The sequence below is a fragment of the Rhipicephalus microplus genome, chromosome 1 (genome assembly GCF_043290135.1).
Source record: "Rhipicephalus microplus isolate Deutch F79 chromosome 1, USDA_Rmic, whole genome shotgun sequence".
NCBI classification, from domain to species: Eukaryota; Metazoa; Arthropoda; class Arachnida; order Ixodida; family Ixodidae; genus Rhipicephalus; species Rhipicephalus microplus.
This window is the reverse complement of record NC_134700.1, coordinates 168449841-168467880: the sequence shown is the minus strand read 5'-3', so window position 1 is coordinate 168467880 and position 18040 is coordinate 168449841. Positions and strand designations below refer to the sequence as shown.

At 46.5% G+C, this 18040-nt stretch overlaps 1 protein-coding gene and 1 non-coding gene across 3 annotated transcripts in view; one reads left to right on the top strand and one right to left on the bottom strand.

Moving 5' to 3' along the window:
• Nucleotides 1-14541: 14541 nt before the first annotated feature.
• TRNAE-CUC (transfer RNA glutamic acid (anticodon CUC)) lies at nt 14542-14613 on the bottom strand. The gene has a single exon. It is a non-coding gene; the product is annotated as a tRNA-Glu (tRNA).
• A 368-nt stretch (nt 14614-14981) lies between these two features.
• The window catches only part of LOC142802723 (5'-nucleotidase domain-containing protein 2-like), a 34325-nt gene continuing 31266 nt past the window's right edge, over nt 14982-18040 (top strand). Inside the window, exons 1-4 of one of the 2 annotated variants that reach the window (XM_075887746.1) lie at nt 14982-15202; nt 15558-15730; nt 16725-16799; nt 17377-17432. In XM_075887746.1, coding sequence (XP_075743861.1) covers nt 14995-15202; nt 15558-15730; nt 16725-16799; nt 17377-17432 — 512 coding nt within the window. In that variant the 5' untranslated portion in view covers nt 14982-14994. The other variant, XM_075887749.1, reaches the window with a different exon arrangement.

Here is an 18040-nt window from a genome sequence, read left to right as displayed (position 1 = left end):
TCCCGGCTCCCTCGACAGCCGAGTGAGTCTCCGTTCGCCGCACCGGCGCGCGATGCCGCGGACGAAAAGAGGAGCGCGAGCGTTGACCTTGAAGAAGAATGCGGCTAGCGGGCGGGCGATGTACATTGGCGTGCGACAAGCCGCGTTCGCCGCCACTCACACAGGCATCAACCGGGCACGCCTGTCTCGCTGCCTCAAACATCCTTGGCTTATTCGGTGGCATGTGTATATATAAACACAGCCATTGCTCTGAATGCACTCCGTTATAGGTGCTCTGGCAGCACTGCCTATACAGCGGTGTCGTCGACCGTCCCAACTCGCGGCTTCTGCTTCCTCTGTCCTGCTGATTCGCCCCGCCGCGGTGGTCTAGTGGCTAAGGTGCTCGGCTGCTGACCCGCAGGTCGCGGGTTCGAATCCCAGCTGCGGCGGCTGCATTTCTGATGGAGGTGGAAATGTTGTAGGCCCGTGTGCTCACATTTGGGTGCACGTTAAAGAACCCCAGGTGGTCTACATTTCCGGAGCCCTCCACTACGACGTCTCTCATAATCATCAGTGGTTTTGGGACGTTAAACCCCACATATCATATCATGTCCTGCTGATTCGAGGCTAAGGTTACCCTCTGTTCGAACGCTTGAAGGCGCGTTGTTATAAGGAGATTGCTTCATCATAATAGGAGACAGGAGAGGGTAACCATTCTTTTTGTGTTTGCTACAGGACATAGCAAACAATAAACAGTTAGTAACTGGAATGAAAGAGGTAGGAAGCGCGGACGTTACTACCTTTCTTGCCCCGTTACTACATTTTGCTACCCGGCTGGTGAATTTTTAGTCTAAAATAGTGCGTGATTCCGATTCTGATTATTTAAGAGAGGAGTCGTTTCGACGTGTTATCACTAAACGAAAAAATGACGCAGAAGATATCTATGGATCAAGAAAATACATTTTGTTTTAAATTGCGCAACTGAGATATGTAAACGTGATTCTGATATTGTCGAAACGAAAAAAGTACAAGTTAACGGCCCAAACGCAAGTGTACTCGCGTATCAATAGACAATTACAACAAACTTAGTAAACTACAGCTCATATTAGCAAGACCGGCGGATCGAAATAACCAGACGGTCACAATTTTTAGCCCCGAAAACGGTTACAATCGATCCACTGCGGCGTGTCTCTAAACATTATCATTGTTTCGGCGCGTCAAATTCCAATAACGAATATTAACTTGAAAACGCTGATGTATTAGCCGTGTGAAGCATTCAAAAGCACTGAGGAGTTCATAACCTTGTTTCGGCCACTGTCCATAATGCCTTTTTCTGAGCCTTTTATAATAAATAAATATGACATACATTTTTTTTATAAATAAGGCTGATTAAAGTCTTGTGCTACATTGCCAAACATACGTAATAAGGTAATATAATATAGCGCTTTAGGTTTAAATTTGTAATAATTCATCGTGAAATACAAGTGCTTCCCAGTGCCAGACATATCACTGCGAAGTAGGGGCTATATATTTTCCATGCGTACTTCATACCACATGTATGCGTAAAAAAAAATGGCAGATCCCAGGTACAGGGGGAATCGATGATATGCGAAGCATGAATGAACAAATGTTGATATGTCACTTTGATATCAGCACAACGTTTACGAGGTGGAGGTTAATGTTGCCGTACATGACTTCCGTATGATGATTATCACGTTTGGATGTGTCGTTTACATTCGTCATCTATTAGCGTCACACGTGATACGAAATTTAGTATATGTGGAGCTAGCGAAACGGCCGTGAGCACGCTAAGAGCGTGGTATGTTGTCATGTTCTTACATGACACGCATCTCATGATTATTATGTTTTCACCGGTCATATACCTTCATCATCCATTGCCGTCACGTATGATACCAAATTTGGTATATGTGAAGCAAGCGAAACGGTCGCGAGCGCATCGTGAGTGTGGTATGTAGACATGTGGTTACTTCACACGCAGCTTATGTTTATCATGTTTGCTCAGCTACTAAATGCTGGTAGTAAAAGCAAGGGTAGTAACTGTTACCACCCTCGCCGTTACTACTACCACGGTTGTAACTTATGTGACAAACCATTACTACCCCAAAGTAAGTAAGTACCACCGCCTTTTTCTAAGAATATATATATATATATATATATATATATATATATATATATATATATATATATATATATGTATATATAGGCAGGCATGGTGGTTGAGTGGCCGTAGCGTTGCATATAGTCCAGTAGATCCTCCGTGAGCGGTCACAACGTGGTTTTATTTCGACGTTTCGGCCTAGAGTCTGGCCTTCATCAGGATGAAGGCCAGACTCTAGGCCGAAACGTCGAAATAAAACCACGTTGTGACCGCTCACGGAGGGTCTACTGGACTATATATATATATATATATATATATATATATATATATATATATATATATATATATAATGTTACGCCACGTATGTGCCGGACGAAGAAGGAAAAAGAAGCAAGGGGTGTGGAAGAAGAAGATCATCATCATCTGCCTGCGCCGATACGGCTCGTCCCTCGAACCGTGTATCAATAAACCCCCAGGCGCCTACTGAGGTCGTAACAGAGTGGTGGAAGGTGCTGGGTATAGGAACCAACGACGGGACCGCTACCCCTCGGATTTCGCCGGAGTCGTCGCCTCGCCGGCCTGCCTCCTTCTTTGGCCATCATGCCTGACGAAACAGAAGCTCGGGAACCAGTCCCCAGCAGTTCTTGGCCGTATCACAGAGAGCCACGAACCTTCTCCGGGAGGGCCAATGACGACGTGGACTCATGGCTCAAACATTTCAAGCGAGTAAGCAACTGCAACAAATGGGATGCTGCCTCCCAACTGTCACGCGTTGTTTTCTACCTCACTGATGTTGCCCTCGTTTGGTATGAGAACCATGAAGATATTCTGACAACATGGGAACGCTTTGTTGAAGAAATCAAGAAGTGTTTCGGCAACTCAGCTGCAAAAAAGAAGCTTGCCGAGCAGAGTCTTGCACAGAGGGCCCAGCTATCCGGTGAGACCTGCACCGTGTATACTGAAGAGATTTTGAGGCTGTGTAGGGAAGTCGATTCCAGCATGTCGGAAGAGGACAAGGTGGGGCATTTGCTGAAGGGAATTGCAGAAGATGTTTACAACTTCCTTATTAGCAGGGAAAGCCTGACTTCAGTGTCTGACGTTGTACGGCACTGCCGCACGTTTGAAACCCTGAAGCAGCGCAGAATAGCGCCTAAGTTTGGTCGTCTGGCAAATGTCACCTCAGTAGCCAGCATAGAAGCGGCCTCAACTGGTGACCTTTCGGCAACCATCCGCCAAATTGTTCGGGAAGAGTTACTCAGACATGGCGAAATGACACGTGAACGGGCAGCTGCCACGTCTCCATCCTATTTCCCGCAGGACACCACTGCCCCACAGCTTACAGTTTATGAACATCCATCCGTCAACGCAACGGAGGTTGCAGGGCCTCGGCGTATTCAGCAGTCAAGTCCGGTTTTTTACGAGCGATCACAGTACCCTCAACGTTTCCGTTCCGTACGCCCATACCACCCACCGACAACTGATTTCATTGAATCTCGGGCTTACGCGAACGCTCGCAGACGTGAACACTTCGAAGAACGGCGACGACCTCGTCCTGCGCCTGTGTGCTACAACTGTGGTCTGACTGGTCACATATCGAGGTATTGCGATCGTTCGCGCATACCACGCTATGATCAGTGGACAAGCTTGACCGATAAACCTGCTGTCCCACCTTTTCAAGGACACTGGCCCACCGACTCAAGACCCGGCAGCAGCTTCTGGCACGGACACTGGCGCAACAACTCCCCTGCCTCTGATCGAAGTGTGACGCCACCTCCTGCGCCTCGATCCCACCGGTCTCCATCGCCACGGCGCCGCCCATCGTCACCACATCAGGAAAACTAAACAGTGCGGCCGATGGGGGTGAGGTCGCTGGTGACTTGCTGCAAAACGAAATACCCCCGTCTGTGTTGATGTTCAAGAACAAGGTAGAAGTTTTTGTTGATGGTGTGTGTACGATGGCTTTGGTGGATACTGGTGCTACAGTTTCGATTATGAGTGCTGCTTTTAAACACCGTTTAGGACAAAAGGTGATGTTTTTGTGGGAGAAGGCAACAACATTCTGTGGCGTTGGTGGTAACTCGCTGTGTCCCATTGGTGTCTGTACCGCAGAAGTGTGCTTGGGTGATCAAGTGTTTGTCACAGAGTTTACGATTCTTCCAAGGAGCACACACGACATAATCCTGGGGATTGACTTCCTTCGAATGTGTGGCGCCACTGTTGATTGTAGAAATGGAGAGGTGTACATATGTGATGCTGCCCCTGGAGAACTATTAGAGAATTCAGACAGGGAGCACGGTGCGCTCCGGGTCAGTGAAGATAGCATTGTGCCGGCATTCTCTGCAGTCTGTGTTCCTGTATACTCTTCACGCATTGAAAACAGTGACAGTGCGTTCGACGCATTAGTGGAGCCCTTTCATCTCAGTTGCATTAAGAAGAACACATTGGTGCCGCATTGCATAGTGTCACTCGTTCAAGGACGCACAGGACTATGGGCGGTAAACTGTTCAGCTGAGTCGGTGGTTCTACCAGGAGGACTGAAGCTTGCCAAGTTCAAAACATACTCACCGATGGCAGTGGCTGCCCTCAGTGATGCTCCAGGTGGGGCCTCAGCCAATACTTCTACGGCCGATTCAAAACTTTTACCTATGATCGACAAGTCACTTACTACTGACAAACGCCGCATGCTTCTGGACGTTTTGTCGAAATACGTGGCGATTTTCGATTTTTCCCATGACCATGCGCCCTCGATTCCCGCGTCTCGGATTCTCCACAGGATAAACACGGGAACAGCACAGCCCATCCGCCAGAAACCCTACCGAGTGTCGCCGTCTGAGCGCAAGATAATTGATGAACAAGTGCGTGATATGCTGCAGAAGGGTGTCATTCGAGAATCATCGAGTCCTTGGGCGGCTCCCGTGATTCTAGTCAAAAAGAAGGATGGTACCTGGAGATTCTGTGTGGACTATCGCCGTCTAAACTCCGTCACAAAGAGAGATGTCTACCCTCTCCCACGCATTGATGACGCTCTAGACTGCCTCCATTCAGCATCCTACTTTTCGTCCATAGACTTACGCTCAGGCTATTGGCAAATACCTGTGCATTCAATGGACAAAGAAAAGACGGCTTTCGTTACTCCGGATGGACTATATGAATTTAACGTGATGCCTTTTGGTCTATGTAACGCGCCCGCTACATTTGAAAGATTCATGGACACCATTCTGCGCGGCCTGAAGTGGAACATCTGTATGTGTTATCTTGACGACGTTGTTATCTTCGGGCGTACATTCAGTGAACATAACGAAAGGGTAGAGCTGGTTTTGAAATGTATTCGAAATGCTGGCTTGGTTCTTAATGCAAAGAAGTGTCATTTCGGAGCTCGACAAACACTGGTGCTGGGACATCTCGTCAACAAGGATGGCATCAGGCCCGACCCGAATAAGACGGCGGCTGTTAGAGCTTTTAAACCACCTGGCTCAGTGAAGGAGCTTCGGAGCTTCTTGGGCCTCTGCTCTTACTTTCGCCGATTTATTCCCGCCTTTGCAGAAGTTGCCTTTCCACTGACCTGTCTTCTCCGCCAAGGTGCTAGTTTTGAATGGACTCCTGATTGTGAAACTTCTTTCAACCAACTGAAGTTCTTGCTCACGTCGCAGCCTATCCTGCGGCACTTCGATCCTTCTGCGGCGACTGAAGTTCACACCGACGCAAGCGGCATTGGCATAGGTGCAGTCCTCATACAGCGATGTAATCAAGTGGAACACGTAATCGCATATGCCAGTCGTACTTTAAGTAAGCCGGAACGCAATTACACTGTGACCGAACAAGAATGCCTTGCACTCGTCTTCGCTGTGCAGCGATTCCGCTCATACCTATACGGTCGTCCTTTCCAAGTAGTTACGGATCATCATTCTTTGTGCTGGCTTATCAACCTTCGGGATCCGTCAGGCCGTCTAGCACGCTGGGCCCTCCGGCTGCAAGAGTACAACTTCACGGTATCGTACAAGAGCGGCAGGAAACACGCGGACGCAGACTGCCTTTCAAGGATGCCAGTTGATGCTACAGTTTGCGACGCTGACGATTTCGATCATCTGATTGCGTCCGTAGCACCAGCGTTCCCGGATAAGGCCACCTTTGAAACTGAACAGCGGAAGGACGTGAGTTTGAATCCGTTATTCGTGATCGCACAAGCATCCACTCCGGAAAGCCGCTTTTGCGTCCGTGATGGTCTACTGTACAAGAAATCCATCTCCGGCACCGGTTCCCGCTTCCTGCTGGTGGTTCCAGAGGCACTACGGTCATCTGTTTTGTACGCCATGCATGATGACGCCACTTCAGGTCACCTCGGAACGACGCGCACTCTTCATCGTACCCAGGAACGCTTCTACTGGCCACGTATGCGCCAGTCAGTTGAGTTGTACGTGGCCAGTTGTGCGCAATGCCAGGCGCACAAATCTCTCTCAGCAGCTCCGGCCGGACATCTACAACCTGTGACGCCTCCCAGTTCTCCGTTCGAACAAATTGGCATTGACCTGGTGGGCCCTTTTCCGCGTTCATCGAAAGGCAACAGATGGATTGTGGTATGTGCTGACCATCTTACTCGGTACTGCGAGACTGCTGCCCTGCCATCCGCGACTGCTGGTCAAGTGTCGTCCTTCCTTCTCCATTCTATCATACTGCGTCATGGGCCCCCTCGCGTCATCATAAGTGACCGTGGACGTCAATTCACGGCAGACGTTGTCGAACAACTTCTCCGTATGTGTGGCTCAGAGCTCAGACACTCGACGCCTTATCACCCGCAGACGAATGGTCTCGTCGAGCGAACAATTCGAACACTGGTGAATATGCTTTCTATGTACGTTGCTTCGAACCACAAGAACTGGGACGATGTCTTGCCGTTCGTCACATACGCGTTTAATACTTCCCAACATGAGACCACCGGCTACAGCCCGTTCTTCCTCCTCTATGTTCGACCCCCCCGTTATACTCTGGATACAATATTTTCCTTCTCTGATCGGGACCAATCAGAAATCTCCCTAGCAGAAACTCTTTGTCTCGCCGAAGAAGCTCGTCGTCTTGCTCGTTTACGTACAATAGCCTCGCAAGACAGATCGAAAGTTCGTTATGACAGCAAGCACCGGCAGGCCACATATATTCCGGGAGATCTCGTGTTGGTGTGGAAGCCTTTACGCAAACGTGGCTTGTGCCAAAAACTGCTCGCGCACTACATCGGACCTTTTGTTATCCTTGACCGCCTGAGCGCAGTCGACTACCGCATCGCACGTCTTACAGCTAGCGGGAGACGTTCCAGAAAGACAGAGGTCACGCATGTCGCTCGCCTGAAGCCTTTCAGTCAACGCGACACTGCATGAAACGCGCGGCGCGCTTTGTCTGCGAGGGGGGAAATGTTACGCCACGTATGTGCCGGACGAAGAAGGAAAAAGAAGCAAGGGGTGTGGAAGAAGAAGATCATCATCATCTGCCTGCGCCGATACGGCTCGTCCCTCGAACCGTGTATCAATAAACCCCCAGGCGCCTACTGAGGTCGTAACAATATATATATATATATATATATATATTACGAACGCATGCCAGACGTGCGTCCAGTCCTTCGTAGATGCAAGAGCCGATGAGGTTGTGTTAGGTCCTTGGCCCGATGTGAGCAGCGCGAAGGGGGTTATAGGAGCGGCCGTATCATTCAGGCGAGCGTTTATCAAGACGCAAGCGCACATCAAGAGCCCTGTGTCTGGTCAGCGAAGAGGAGCGTGCTTTTCAGAGTTGGCCTTGAAAGTTTGAAACAATCGATTACGAACGATGTTCACAGTTACTTCTCAAAATCAATATAAATACGTGATGACAAACGAGAAAAATAGAGAGCGGGAGTCAATGGATGGGTTACAAGAAGCCATTCTACTTGCGGGTCAGATATTCCCCATCGTATTGCGCAGGCTAGCTACCCTTTGATTGGTCAGAGGCTTTTCCCAGACTCGCTCGCCCTAACAAGCTGCGGAGGTATAGGTGTACTTAATTAAGGTTGATTGTCGGGAGTGAAACGCTATACTTGCGAGGCCCCGCGGAAGTGGAGGGCCTTGTTAATATACCACCTAGTTCGAGGCCATTACCGTCGAAAATGACCCCGGTTGGTTGTAACCACATAGCCTGAACTCGAATCCGCCTCCGTGAATGCATCCAAGGTCGGAAGTGATCAATACGTTGCGCACAACTATATGTTGAAAAACGCCCTCTTCCGGTTTTCGCTGCGTGTGTAAGATGACCTACGTTTGAAATGACAGCCCATAGGACAAAAAGTCATGATTTCTATTTTCTCCTCCTGTGTATTTTCCTTTAGCATGGATCCACGCGACAAATGCTTATAAAAGAAAACTATTTGTGTGCATGTCTGAAGCCTGCATGGCGCGCCGCAGACACGATACATGAAGTGACGCCAGCCACTTTATAATAAGTGGCGTCATTAGAAGCAGAACTGAAATGTTCGCTTGAAATTACATCATCATCAGCCTGACTACGTCCACTGCAGGACAAAGGCCTCTCCCATGTTCCGCCAGTTAACCCGGTCCTGTGCTTGCTGCTGCCAATTTATACCCGCAAACTTCTTAATCTCATCTGCCCACCTAACCTTCTGTCTCCCCCTAACCCGCTTGCCTTCTCTGGGAATCCAGTTAGTTACCCTTAACGACCAGCGGTTATCCTGTCTACGCGCTACATGCCCGGCCCATGTCCATTTCTTCTTCTTGATTTCAGCTATGATATCCTTAACCCCCGTTTGTTCCCTAATCCACTCTGCTCTCTTCTTGTCTATTAAGGTTACACCTACCATTTTTCTTTCCATTGCTCGCTGCATCGTCCTCAATTTCAATTTAACCTGAACCCTCTTTGTAAGTCTCCAGGTTTCTGCTCCGTAGCTAAGTACCGGCAAGATACAGCTGTTATATGCCTTCCTCTTGAGGGATAGTGGCAATCTACCTGTCATAATTTGAGAGTGCTTGCCAAATGTGCTCCACCCCATTCTTATTCTTCTAGTTACTTCAATCTCGTGGTTCGGCTCCGCGTCTATTACCTGCCCTAAGTAGACAGTCTTTTACAACTTGAAGTGCACTATTACCTATCTCGAAGCGCTGCTCTTTTCCGAGGTTGTTGTACATTACTTTCGTTTTCTGCAGATTCATTTTAAGGCCCACCTTTCTGCTCTCCTTGTCTAACTCCGTAATCATGAGTTGCAATTCGTCCCCTGAGTTACTCAGCAATGCAATGTCATCGGCGAAGCGCAGGTTACTAAGGTACTCTCCATTAACTCTTATCCCTAACTGTTCCCATTCTAGGCTTCTGAAAACCTCCTGTAAGCACGCGGTAAATAGCATTGGGGAGATTGTGTCCCCCTGCCTTACACCCTTCTTGATTGGTATTCTGTTGCTTTCTTTATGAAGCACTATGGTAGCAGTTGATCCCCTGTAGATTTCTTCCAGGATGTTTATATATACTTCATCGATGCCCCGATTCCGCAGTGTCTGCATGACGGCTGATATTTCTACTGAATCAAACGCCTTCTCGTAATCTATGAGGGCTATGTATAGTGGTTGGTTATATTCTGAGCATTTCTCTATTACGTGATTGATAGTATGAATGTGGTCGATTGTTGAGTAGCCTGTTCGAAATCCTGCTTGTTCCTTTGGTTGATTGAATTCTAATGTTTTCTTTACTCTGTTAGCAATTACCTTTGTAAATAGCTTGTATACTACAGAAAGCAAGCTAATCGGCCTGTAATTCTTCAAGTCCTTGTCATCTCCTTTCTTATGTATTATGATGATGTTAGCGTTCTTCCAAGACTCTGGTGCCCTTCCCGTCAGGAGGCACCTCGTAAACAGGGTGGCTAGTTTTTCTAACACAATCTGTCCTCCATATTTCAGCAGATCTGATGTTACCTGATCCTCACCAGCAGCTTTGCCTCTTTGCATGCTCTCCAAAGCTTTCCTGACTTCTTCTATCATTACTGGTGGGGTGTCATCTGGGTTACTGCTAGTTCTTATAGTATTAAAGTCGTGGTTGTCCCGGCTACTGTACAGATCTCTGTGAAACTCCTCCGCTATTTTAACTATCCTTTCCATATTGGTAGTTATTTCGCCTTCTTTGTCCTTTAGTGCATACATCCGATTTTTGCCTATCCCAAGTTTCCTATTCACTGCTTTGACGCTTCCTCCGTTTTTCAGAGCGTGTTCAATTCTCTCCATGTTATACCTTCTTACATCGGATACCTTACGCCTATTAATCAACTTCGAAAGCTCTGCCAGTTCTATTTTGTCTGTTGTACTTGAAGCTTTCATGATTTGACGCTTCTTAATGAGATTCTTCGTTTCCTGGGAAAGCTTGCCAGTGTCCTGTTTAACTACCCTGCCTCCAACTTCCACTGCACATTCCGTAATGATACTCGTCAGATTATCATTCATTGTATCTATGCTAAGGTTGGTTTCCTCACTAAGAGCCGAGTACCTGTTCTGAAGCGAGACTCTGAATTCCTGTACTTTCCCTCTCAGTGCTAGCTCATTGATTGGTTTCTTGCGTATCAGTTTCTGTCGTTCCTTCCTCAAGTCTCGGCGAATTCGAGACCGTACCATTCTATGGTCACTGCATCGTACCTTGCCAACCACTTCCACATCCTACACGATGCCTGGGTGTGCACTCATTATAAAGTCTATTTCGTTCTTATTTTCGCCATTAGGGCTCCTCCATGTCCACTTGCGGTTTTCTCGTTTTCGGTAGAAGGTATTCAAAATCCGCAAATTATTGCGTTCTGCGAATTCTACTAGTAGCTCTCCTATAGCATTTCTAGTGCCGATGCCATAATCTCCTACTGCCTGGTCTCCAGCCTGCTTCTTCCCTACCTTTGCATTAAAGTCTCCCATCAGTATTGTATACTGTGTTTTTACCTTACTCATTGCCGATTCCACGTCTTCATAGAAGTTTTCAACTGAAGCGTCATCATGGCTGGATGTAGGCGCGTAAGCCTGTACCACCTTCATCTTGTATCTCTTATTCAGTTTAATTACGATACCTACTACCCTTTCATTATAAGCCCGCGAGGCGGCTGAGGAGCTTGGCATCTCAGTCCCCACGTGGGAGCTGCCCGCAGCACAGTGATCTGTGTTTTGTAGGACCAAATAAAAGTTTATCCAATCCAATACCCTTTCATTATAGCTATAGTATTCCTCTATGTTGCCAGCTATGTTTCTGTGAATTAGGAACCCCACTCCCAGTTCTCTTCTGTCAGCCAAGCCCCGATAGCAAAGGACGTGCCCATTCTGTAGCACCGTATAGGCCTCATCTGTCCTCCTAACCTCACTGAGCCCTATTATATCCCATTTAACACCCTCTAGCTCCTTGAATAGTACAGCTAGACTTCCCTCTCTAGATAAGGTTCTAGCGTTAAACGTTGCCAAGTTCAGGTTCAGGTTCAGGTTTGGGTGAAAGTACACCCAAAGTTTGTTTAGCTCCTTCGGGGCTCTTCAGGTTTTCTCCTTGGATGACCTTCATCCACGCATCGCTCTCACACAAGATGCGCGGCCCAGGTGGTGCCGACTTCCGGAAACCCCGGAATCTTCGAAAGACGAAAAAAAAAAAAAACCTTCCTCGGCTAACGTATATATACGGACGACATGATGACACTAGTAGACATTTTACAGCCTTGGTAATATGCGTGGCAACGAAAGCGATAAATATAGGCCTGTATAGTTTCAGCTCGAAGTAATCGGGAATTGTTATGCACGATGACCAAGAAACGACTAATCACTCGGTGTCAATTCAACACCGAGTCATACATGTAGCTGACATAATATAAAACTGCCGGGGCGTATGCAGCGGTATACGAGGAGTGCCGAAATTTTCCGAGCCCTCCAATATGACGTGCCTCATTTAGCGTGTTTAAACTTTATAAACGAAAGATAGACCCGACCAAACATTCACCCTTCTGTATATGAAGGAGAATCGGAATTCATATATGTGAACATAGGCCACTTCAAGGTCCAGAATGATTATAGGTGGTATTCGAAAAAAAGAAACGTTGCACCAGAGCTAACGTTCAGAAATGCAATGCATGCGCATGTGAAGGGTTCCCCTTCAGAGTGCGCGAAGCTTCGTTACTGCGCCCCCTCCCCCCCCCCCCAATCCCTGTTATGTCAATATACGGGGCTGACTACTTTGCACCCACCCACCACCTCTCTTATATGACTATAGGGGGCGGCCCCCCTGCCTCCTCTCCCCATGTGCACGTCTATACAAGTTGTCGAATTTGAAAGTAACTCAAAGATTGCATTGCCGATTGGCGTTGAAAACGCACGGTAAAACCGCAAAGAACGGTACAGTATTGTGGAGCTCATTAATCCGAACTTGTTCTGCAAGCCTCCCAGTGCCTTGGTAAGTTTCGACGGCAGATTGTTTGACACTTCGGGATCCATTTCCGAAACGGGCAGCTAGGATAAAATTTTCTTCCGCTGTGAAGCTTTCTTTTTATACCTTCGTGATATTTTCTGATGTAAGAAAATTCTGTCATTCGGGAAAATGCGAAGTGCATGGAATCATTATCCAGCTTGATTCCGCGTGTCATCACTGATTTGTGTCATCATCATACGTGCCATCAGCGCTCAATCACAAACAATTCATACTACTGATAGCAGAGGATATCAGTAGTAGTGCTATTTGAAGCAGAGTTTCTATAGAGATTGCTCTACGTACAAGACAATCGACCGTGAATGATGCTTGGCGCGGTAACACGAAGTCCTCCGTCACATGGCGACCGCGGATCCACTGCAAATCTTGCATCGAACCAATCAGGCGCATTAGCTCGGGAAGGTGGCACTGATGATGACGTTGCGCACGTGTCGTGGTCGTATCCAGCTTAACTCGAGTAATGCGCGTTTCGGGCAGAATGGTGGCAAAGGCGTAGTTACGCACTTTTTCGTACCTGTCATTCCGAGCGCGGGAACGCGGGCGAGCATTGAGGTCGACGGCCTAGCGGCTGGGAGTACGCGTGCACGCAGCCAGACGGCTGGGAGGATCGGCCCGGCGACTACTTTCCTTTTCCTTCAGCGTTTACGAAAACGTTGTGTAACGAAAGTGGGACGGAGGAAATTGCCTCACAAAAAGGCTCGCTGCGCCTAGCTTGCCGCTTCGCCTGGGCTGTTGCCGAACTTGCATTCCGCCGAGTGCAGCCGCCGCTAGCCGCAGCCAGTACCACGTGCAGCCAGCGGTCTCGCTGATCTCGATCTCGTCTCTCGCGGGAAGTTGCGAGAACGGTCGCCCGGTCAGAAATCTCCTGCTACCAACGTCACCAACGTCTTCACATCCCCATATGCTCCTTGAGCCTCCTTTGTTTCCGTCATAGCGTGTATACGATTCAGAAAATGGGCCAGCTCGGCGACTTAAACGGGGGAAGTGTTGTAAGGTGTTTACATGCGGTTGCTACGGCCGAGCGGTAATGCGTCGCATAACAGTACGATCAATAAAGCCGCCGTAGCGATTGTATTAAGTGTCAATATTGTATATTTTATTGGACAAGTACGATTTGTCGATAGACGACAGTTATTTCAATGACCGTATTTTTTGCCCCCCCCCCCCCCCAACATATAGCGGCCTACTTATCCACAAACATTTCGTCAGAATTATTGAAGCCATTCTGTTATATAATGAACGTACGTGCGCTAGTGCATTCTACAATTTGCCATTCATATCATTGTCACGGATGTAGAGATGGAGAAAGCCGTTCGCCTTCGTCTGATCTTTGAAGTACCAACGGAACTTAATTGCAGAAGCCTGCGCTCGTACATTGATATAATTCAGTGTGACATTGGATATACATTAACGTCTGTCGAACTAGAGCGGTTAAGTGTCGCCTTGGTATACGTTTGGCTGTAATACGTCCACTTGGTTATAACGTAACACCTTGGCCTAATACCATTTCCCAGATTTCATTCTCTATTCCTGGGTTTTGTGCAACATGTACAGTTTGTATGAAGTAATCAAAGACAAGAAGAAGGGTAAGAGGGAGGGGCAACTGTCTTGTGTAAGAAAGCGCTGCAGGCTGCCAGACGCGTCTGCGTTACGCATAACGCCAGCAACACGAACGTAATGTTAAACACACGTGCTTCCTCGAGGCAGACCTGAGCTGTTGTACTGCATTCCGTAAAAATGCTTTACGGTTCTTCGAAAGTGATGTGCGTTGCGGTGGCTTTGCTTGTGGAAAAGGAAACATGTGTATCCGCACAGGAAACCTTTCTGAGGCGCTATTATAGATCGCTCCAATTTCGGAAATGAGTGGCCCCTACTTTTCGCTCGATTGTTCGTCAGATCGTTCCTCGTCACTCATAAAAGCGTAATACGTAGATAGCGTTGTAATAAAAACAAGCTAAATAAAAAAGTTTTCGAATAGACAAAAAAATTTGTTCCGACACCGGGAATCGAACCCGGGCCTCCTGGGTGAGAGCCAGGTATCCTAACCACTAGACCATGCCGGACATGTTCGAAGCTGTTGTTTAGTACGTATATGTAGAATAACAAAAAAAATATGTGTGTTTGTGTTTAAATTATAATAAATTAAAAGTTTAAAATTACAAATAAGTAAACTGTTGTATTACTTATTTTCCGCACACTTTTGTTAACTTTTGAGCGTGGCAAATTATGTTCACTGAACTAAGACACTGTAACAAACTTTTTCCTTCATATTTCACTTACTCGTGTGTGCGAAATTTATTTTTATAACTAAAATGATTTAAGTAGGATTTCAAGTTTACTTTACGTTGCACAGTGATGTTCCGTCACAGCAGTTACGCTTTAATAACAGCGCCACTAAATATCCCGGTTGGCTACACTGTCGCCGCCGCCAATCAAACGCAATCATGGCGGCATGTCGTCTGCTGTGCAGATCCGTTTGCAACATCAAGAAAACGAGTTTCGTCCTGCAAAACCAGTTGAACCACACAATACGGTCTGCCCGTTGCATTCAGCGCTCATCTAGGGACAGCACTGAGGCGTTTGACGACAGCGGCGTTTATTCGCAGACGTCTCTGCTCGAAAAGTATTTGAGTGCCAAGCAAGCGTGCGAGGGTGCGTAGTTGCTCGCTCAACTTCTGACAGACCGCCTTCTCTTTTGTTGTCCTCCACTGCAGACACACGTCTTGTGTTCGTGGTAGCCGAACTAAACTTCAGCGATGTCACAGCAGGTCACTGCAGTTTGTTTTGCCGAAACAGTAACTCCGTCTCCTAATCTGCCATCAATGTCGTTGACCCCTTTCCGATACTGGGAGTAACGAGCGTGGCTGTCGTCGCTATATCTAGTGTCTGGCGTGAACTAAGTAGGTTCATATATACAGCATCCTTGCCTAAACCTCGTGTTGTACCCTTTTCGTCTGTTTTTATCGTCTGGCTGCGTCACCCCTACATCGCCTTCTCTGTGTTACAGCTCTGCCAACGCCGGAAGTGAACCCATTCGGCGTATTCGCGAATAATGAACTGGACATATCGCAGATCGAGGTGTACGGCTTCGACTATGATTACACACTGGCCGTGTACACTGAGAAACTGCACTACCTCATTTATGACCTTGGCAGGGATTGGCTGATAAACAAGTTCAAGGTGACGACGTTTCCCTCTTTTCTCGCTCTTTGTCTTTTCCCTTAATTATCGAAGTTGCGTGGTAGTGTTTGATGATGAGATAGAGTAAGCATACCTTACGCTACTAGAAAATCGTTATTCCGACTGCAAACGTCACATCTAGGCTGAATATGTATGTTTTGCAGGGTGGATGTTTGATGTTCGACATGAGGAATCCTACGAAAGCACAAAAGACGTAATTAAATTATGTATGGCACTCGCAGCGTGCCATACCTAATTTATACATAATGTTCCAAGTCGTCCTTTCATTAACTACATAAGAGGCCTGACAGCTGACAGACCTAATTATGATGCAGTGTAATAATAATGCCATGGTACCTGCTGTGCCTTGCTGTGGGCGCAGTTAGGCTGATGATGATGAACTTCTGTCAAAGTTCTCCCCCTAACTGACTCGCCTAACCTACAAGTTTTTGCTAGCCCCTAATCAGGATTAGCTTAAATAATGCTTGGTAATGCAGATTTTGTATGGCCGTACCTAATGTAGACACAGGTCATGTCGAACACTTGGCATAGGAAGTCATTGTGAAACCTCAGTCTACTCTCAACAATGCAGCTAAGTGCCATAACTGGCGGCTATCTGTTGCTGCTCTGCATTTTTAACTTTTTTCAGTTCAGTGGCTGATTGCCAAAGCTTGCTGCATTCCCTCGATTTCACGCTCAACAGCTCTCAATTGTTGTGGACGAATGCTATCTTGACATACACTTTTCTTAACTGAAGTTTAAGAATATCGATAGATAACAATACATAAGTATCAGCCTTTGCAGAATGCACAGTTTTCTCTAAATCCTTTTCTATCATCTCTAAAAGAAAGGCGTTCCTAGAATATAAACTTTGCATCGACATGCGTAATTGAAAATCCTGTCAAACAGGTCTGCTACTGCATATTTATTTAGTGCATCTTGTCTTCTCCTTTCCACTGCTAATGTTGCTTCATATACATTTTCTCTTATACAGTATCCAAAAGACATTGCACAACTGGAATACAGGCCAGGATTCGCAATTCGAGGCCTCCAATATGACATGAAAAAGGTGAATTTGGTGATTGATATCATTCATCAGTCACAGCAGCGTAGATTCTGTTCCCTTAATGTTCCCTAGGAAGGCGGTTACAAGGGGAATGCTCAGTGTGCTTGTGTGAAACATCCACCACAGGCAGCTCGAATATACTTTAAGAAATCGTTTGTCATGCACATGTCGGAATAAGATACATGCTTTAGCTCCTGAAGAGGTATTTGAGGTTGAATTATGTATCGGCTGCCATTTCGTGCCAGTAAAGCTGAACCATAGTGTTGCAAACCTAGCATCACTTAGTTTAGGCAAACCTGGCGCATGAGCCCAAAGGAATGTGCCACAAGATTTTCTATTATGTCTCAAACCCACTCTTCATATTCACAAAGGTCCATTTCTAAAGAACTCTCGTTATGACCGTGCATTCAAGCACTTTTTCTTGTACACCTCATCTGGTTGGGCAGTTTAGCAATCAAACCTCGTGCCTTTTCAGTGTCGCCGCACAATTCAGAACATCCCAAGAGGGTGGTGCTACACAGAAATAAAATTGTTGTTCACTTTGTCATTATATGCCGATGTGTTCTTTTGTATCCGGTAGGGCATACTTATGAAGATGGATCTCTTTCATCAGATACAGTTCTGCAGCGTTTACAGGTATGGTGTCTCAGATGTGACACCCTTTATTCTTATAACATCTGTACTCAGATTTCTTGTGGTTATTTACTAGAGACACTGTTCTTGATAGCCATGCTTTCATTTTTTTTTTAAATCACTTTATCATGAAGCCATTCTTTCCTCCTTTTCCAAGCTCGAAGATCGTCTCACATTGTGTCTTTTCACCTTTTCCAATTATAACTTTACTTGCTCTAATCTGTTGGGCTTTTGCCTATGTACAGATAATTTTTATTTTACTAACTTCTGTCTTCCCATCTCATCTCGATATGCAGCTTCTATTGCTCAAAACCATTGGATGCTATTTTTCCTTAACTCCTCTCTTCCATGTATCTCACATCGTTTTGTATATATGGGAAATTGATGCATTTAGTTAAATGTTAGTTAAATTTTGTTAAATGTTAATGCTACTGTTGTTAGTCTATGAGGTCTATCTTGCTTTAAGTCAACTTGTTCACATTGAAGAGGCCGTGCGACACTTTTGCACCACTTAGCACCAAAACACTATTAATAATAATTGCCGAGAAGAATGCAACAAGATTGATGCAAATTAGTGCAGGAAACTTGAAGGTATAAGTCCTCAAAGTTCA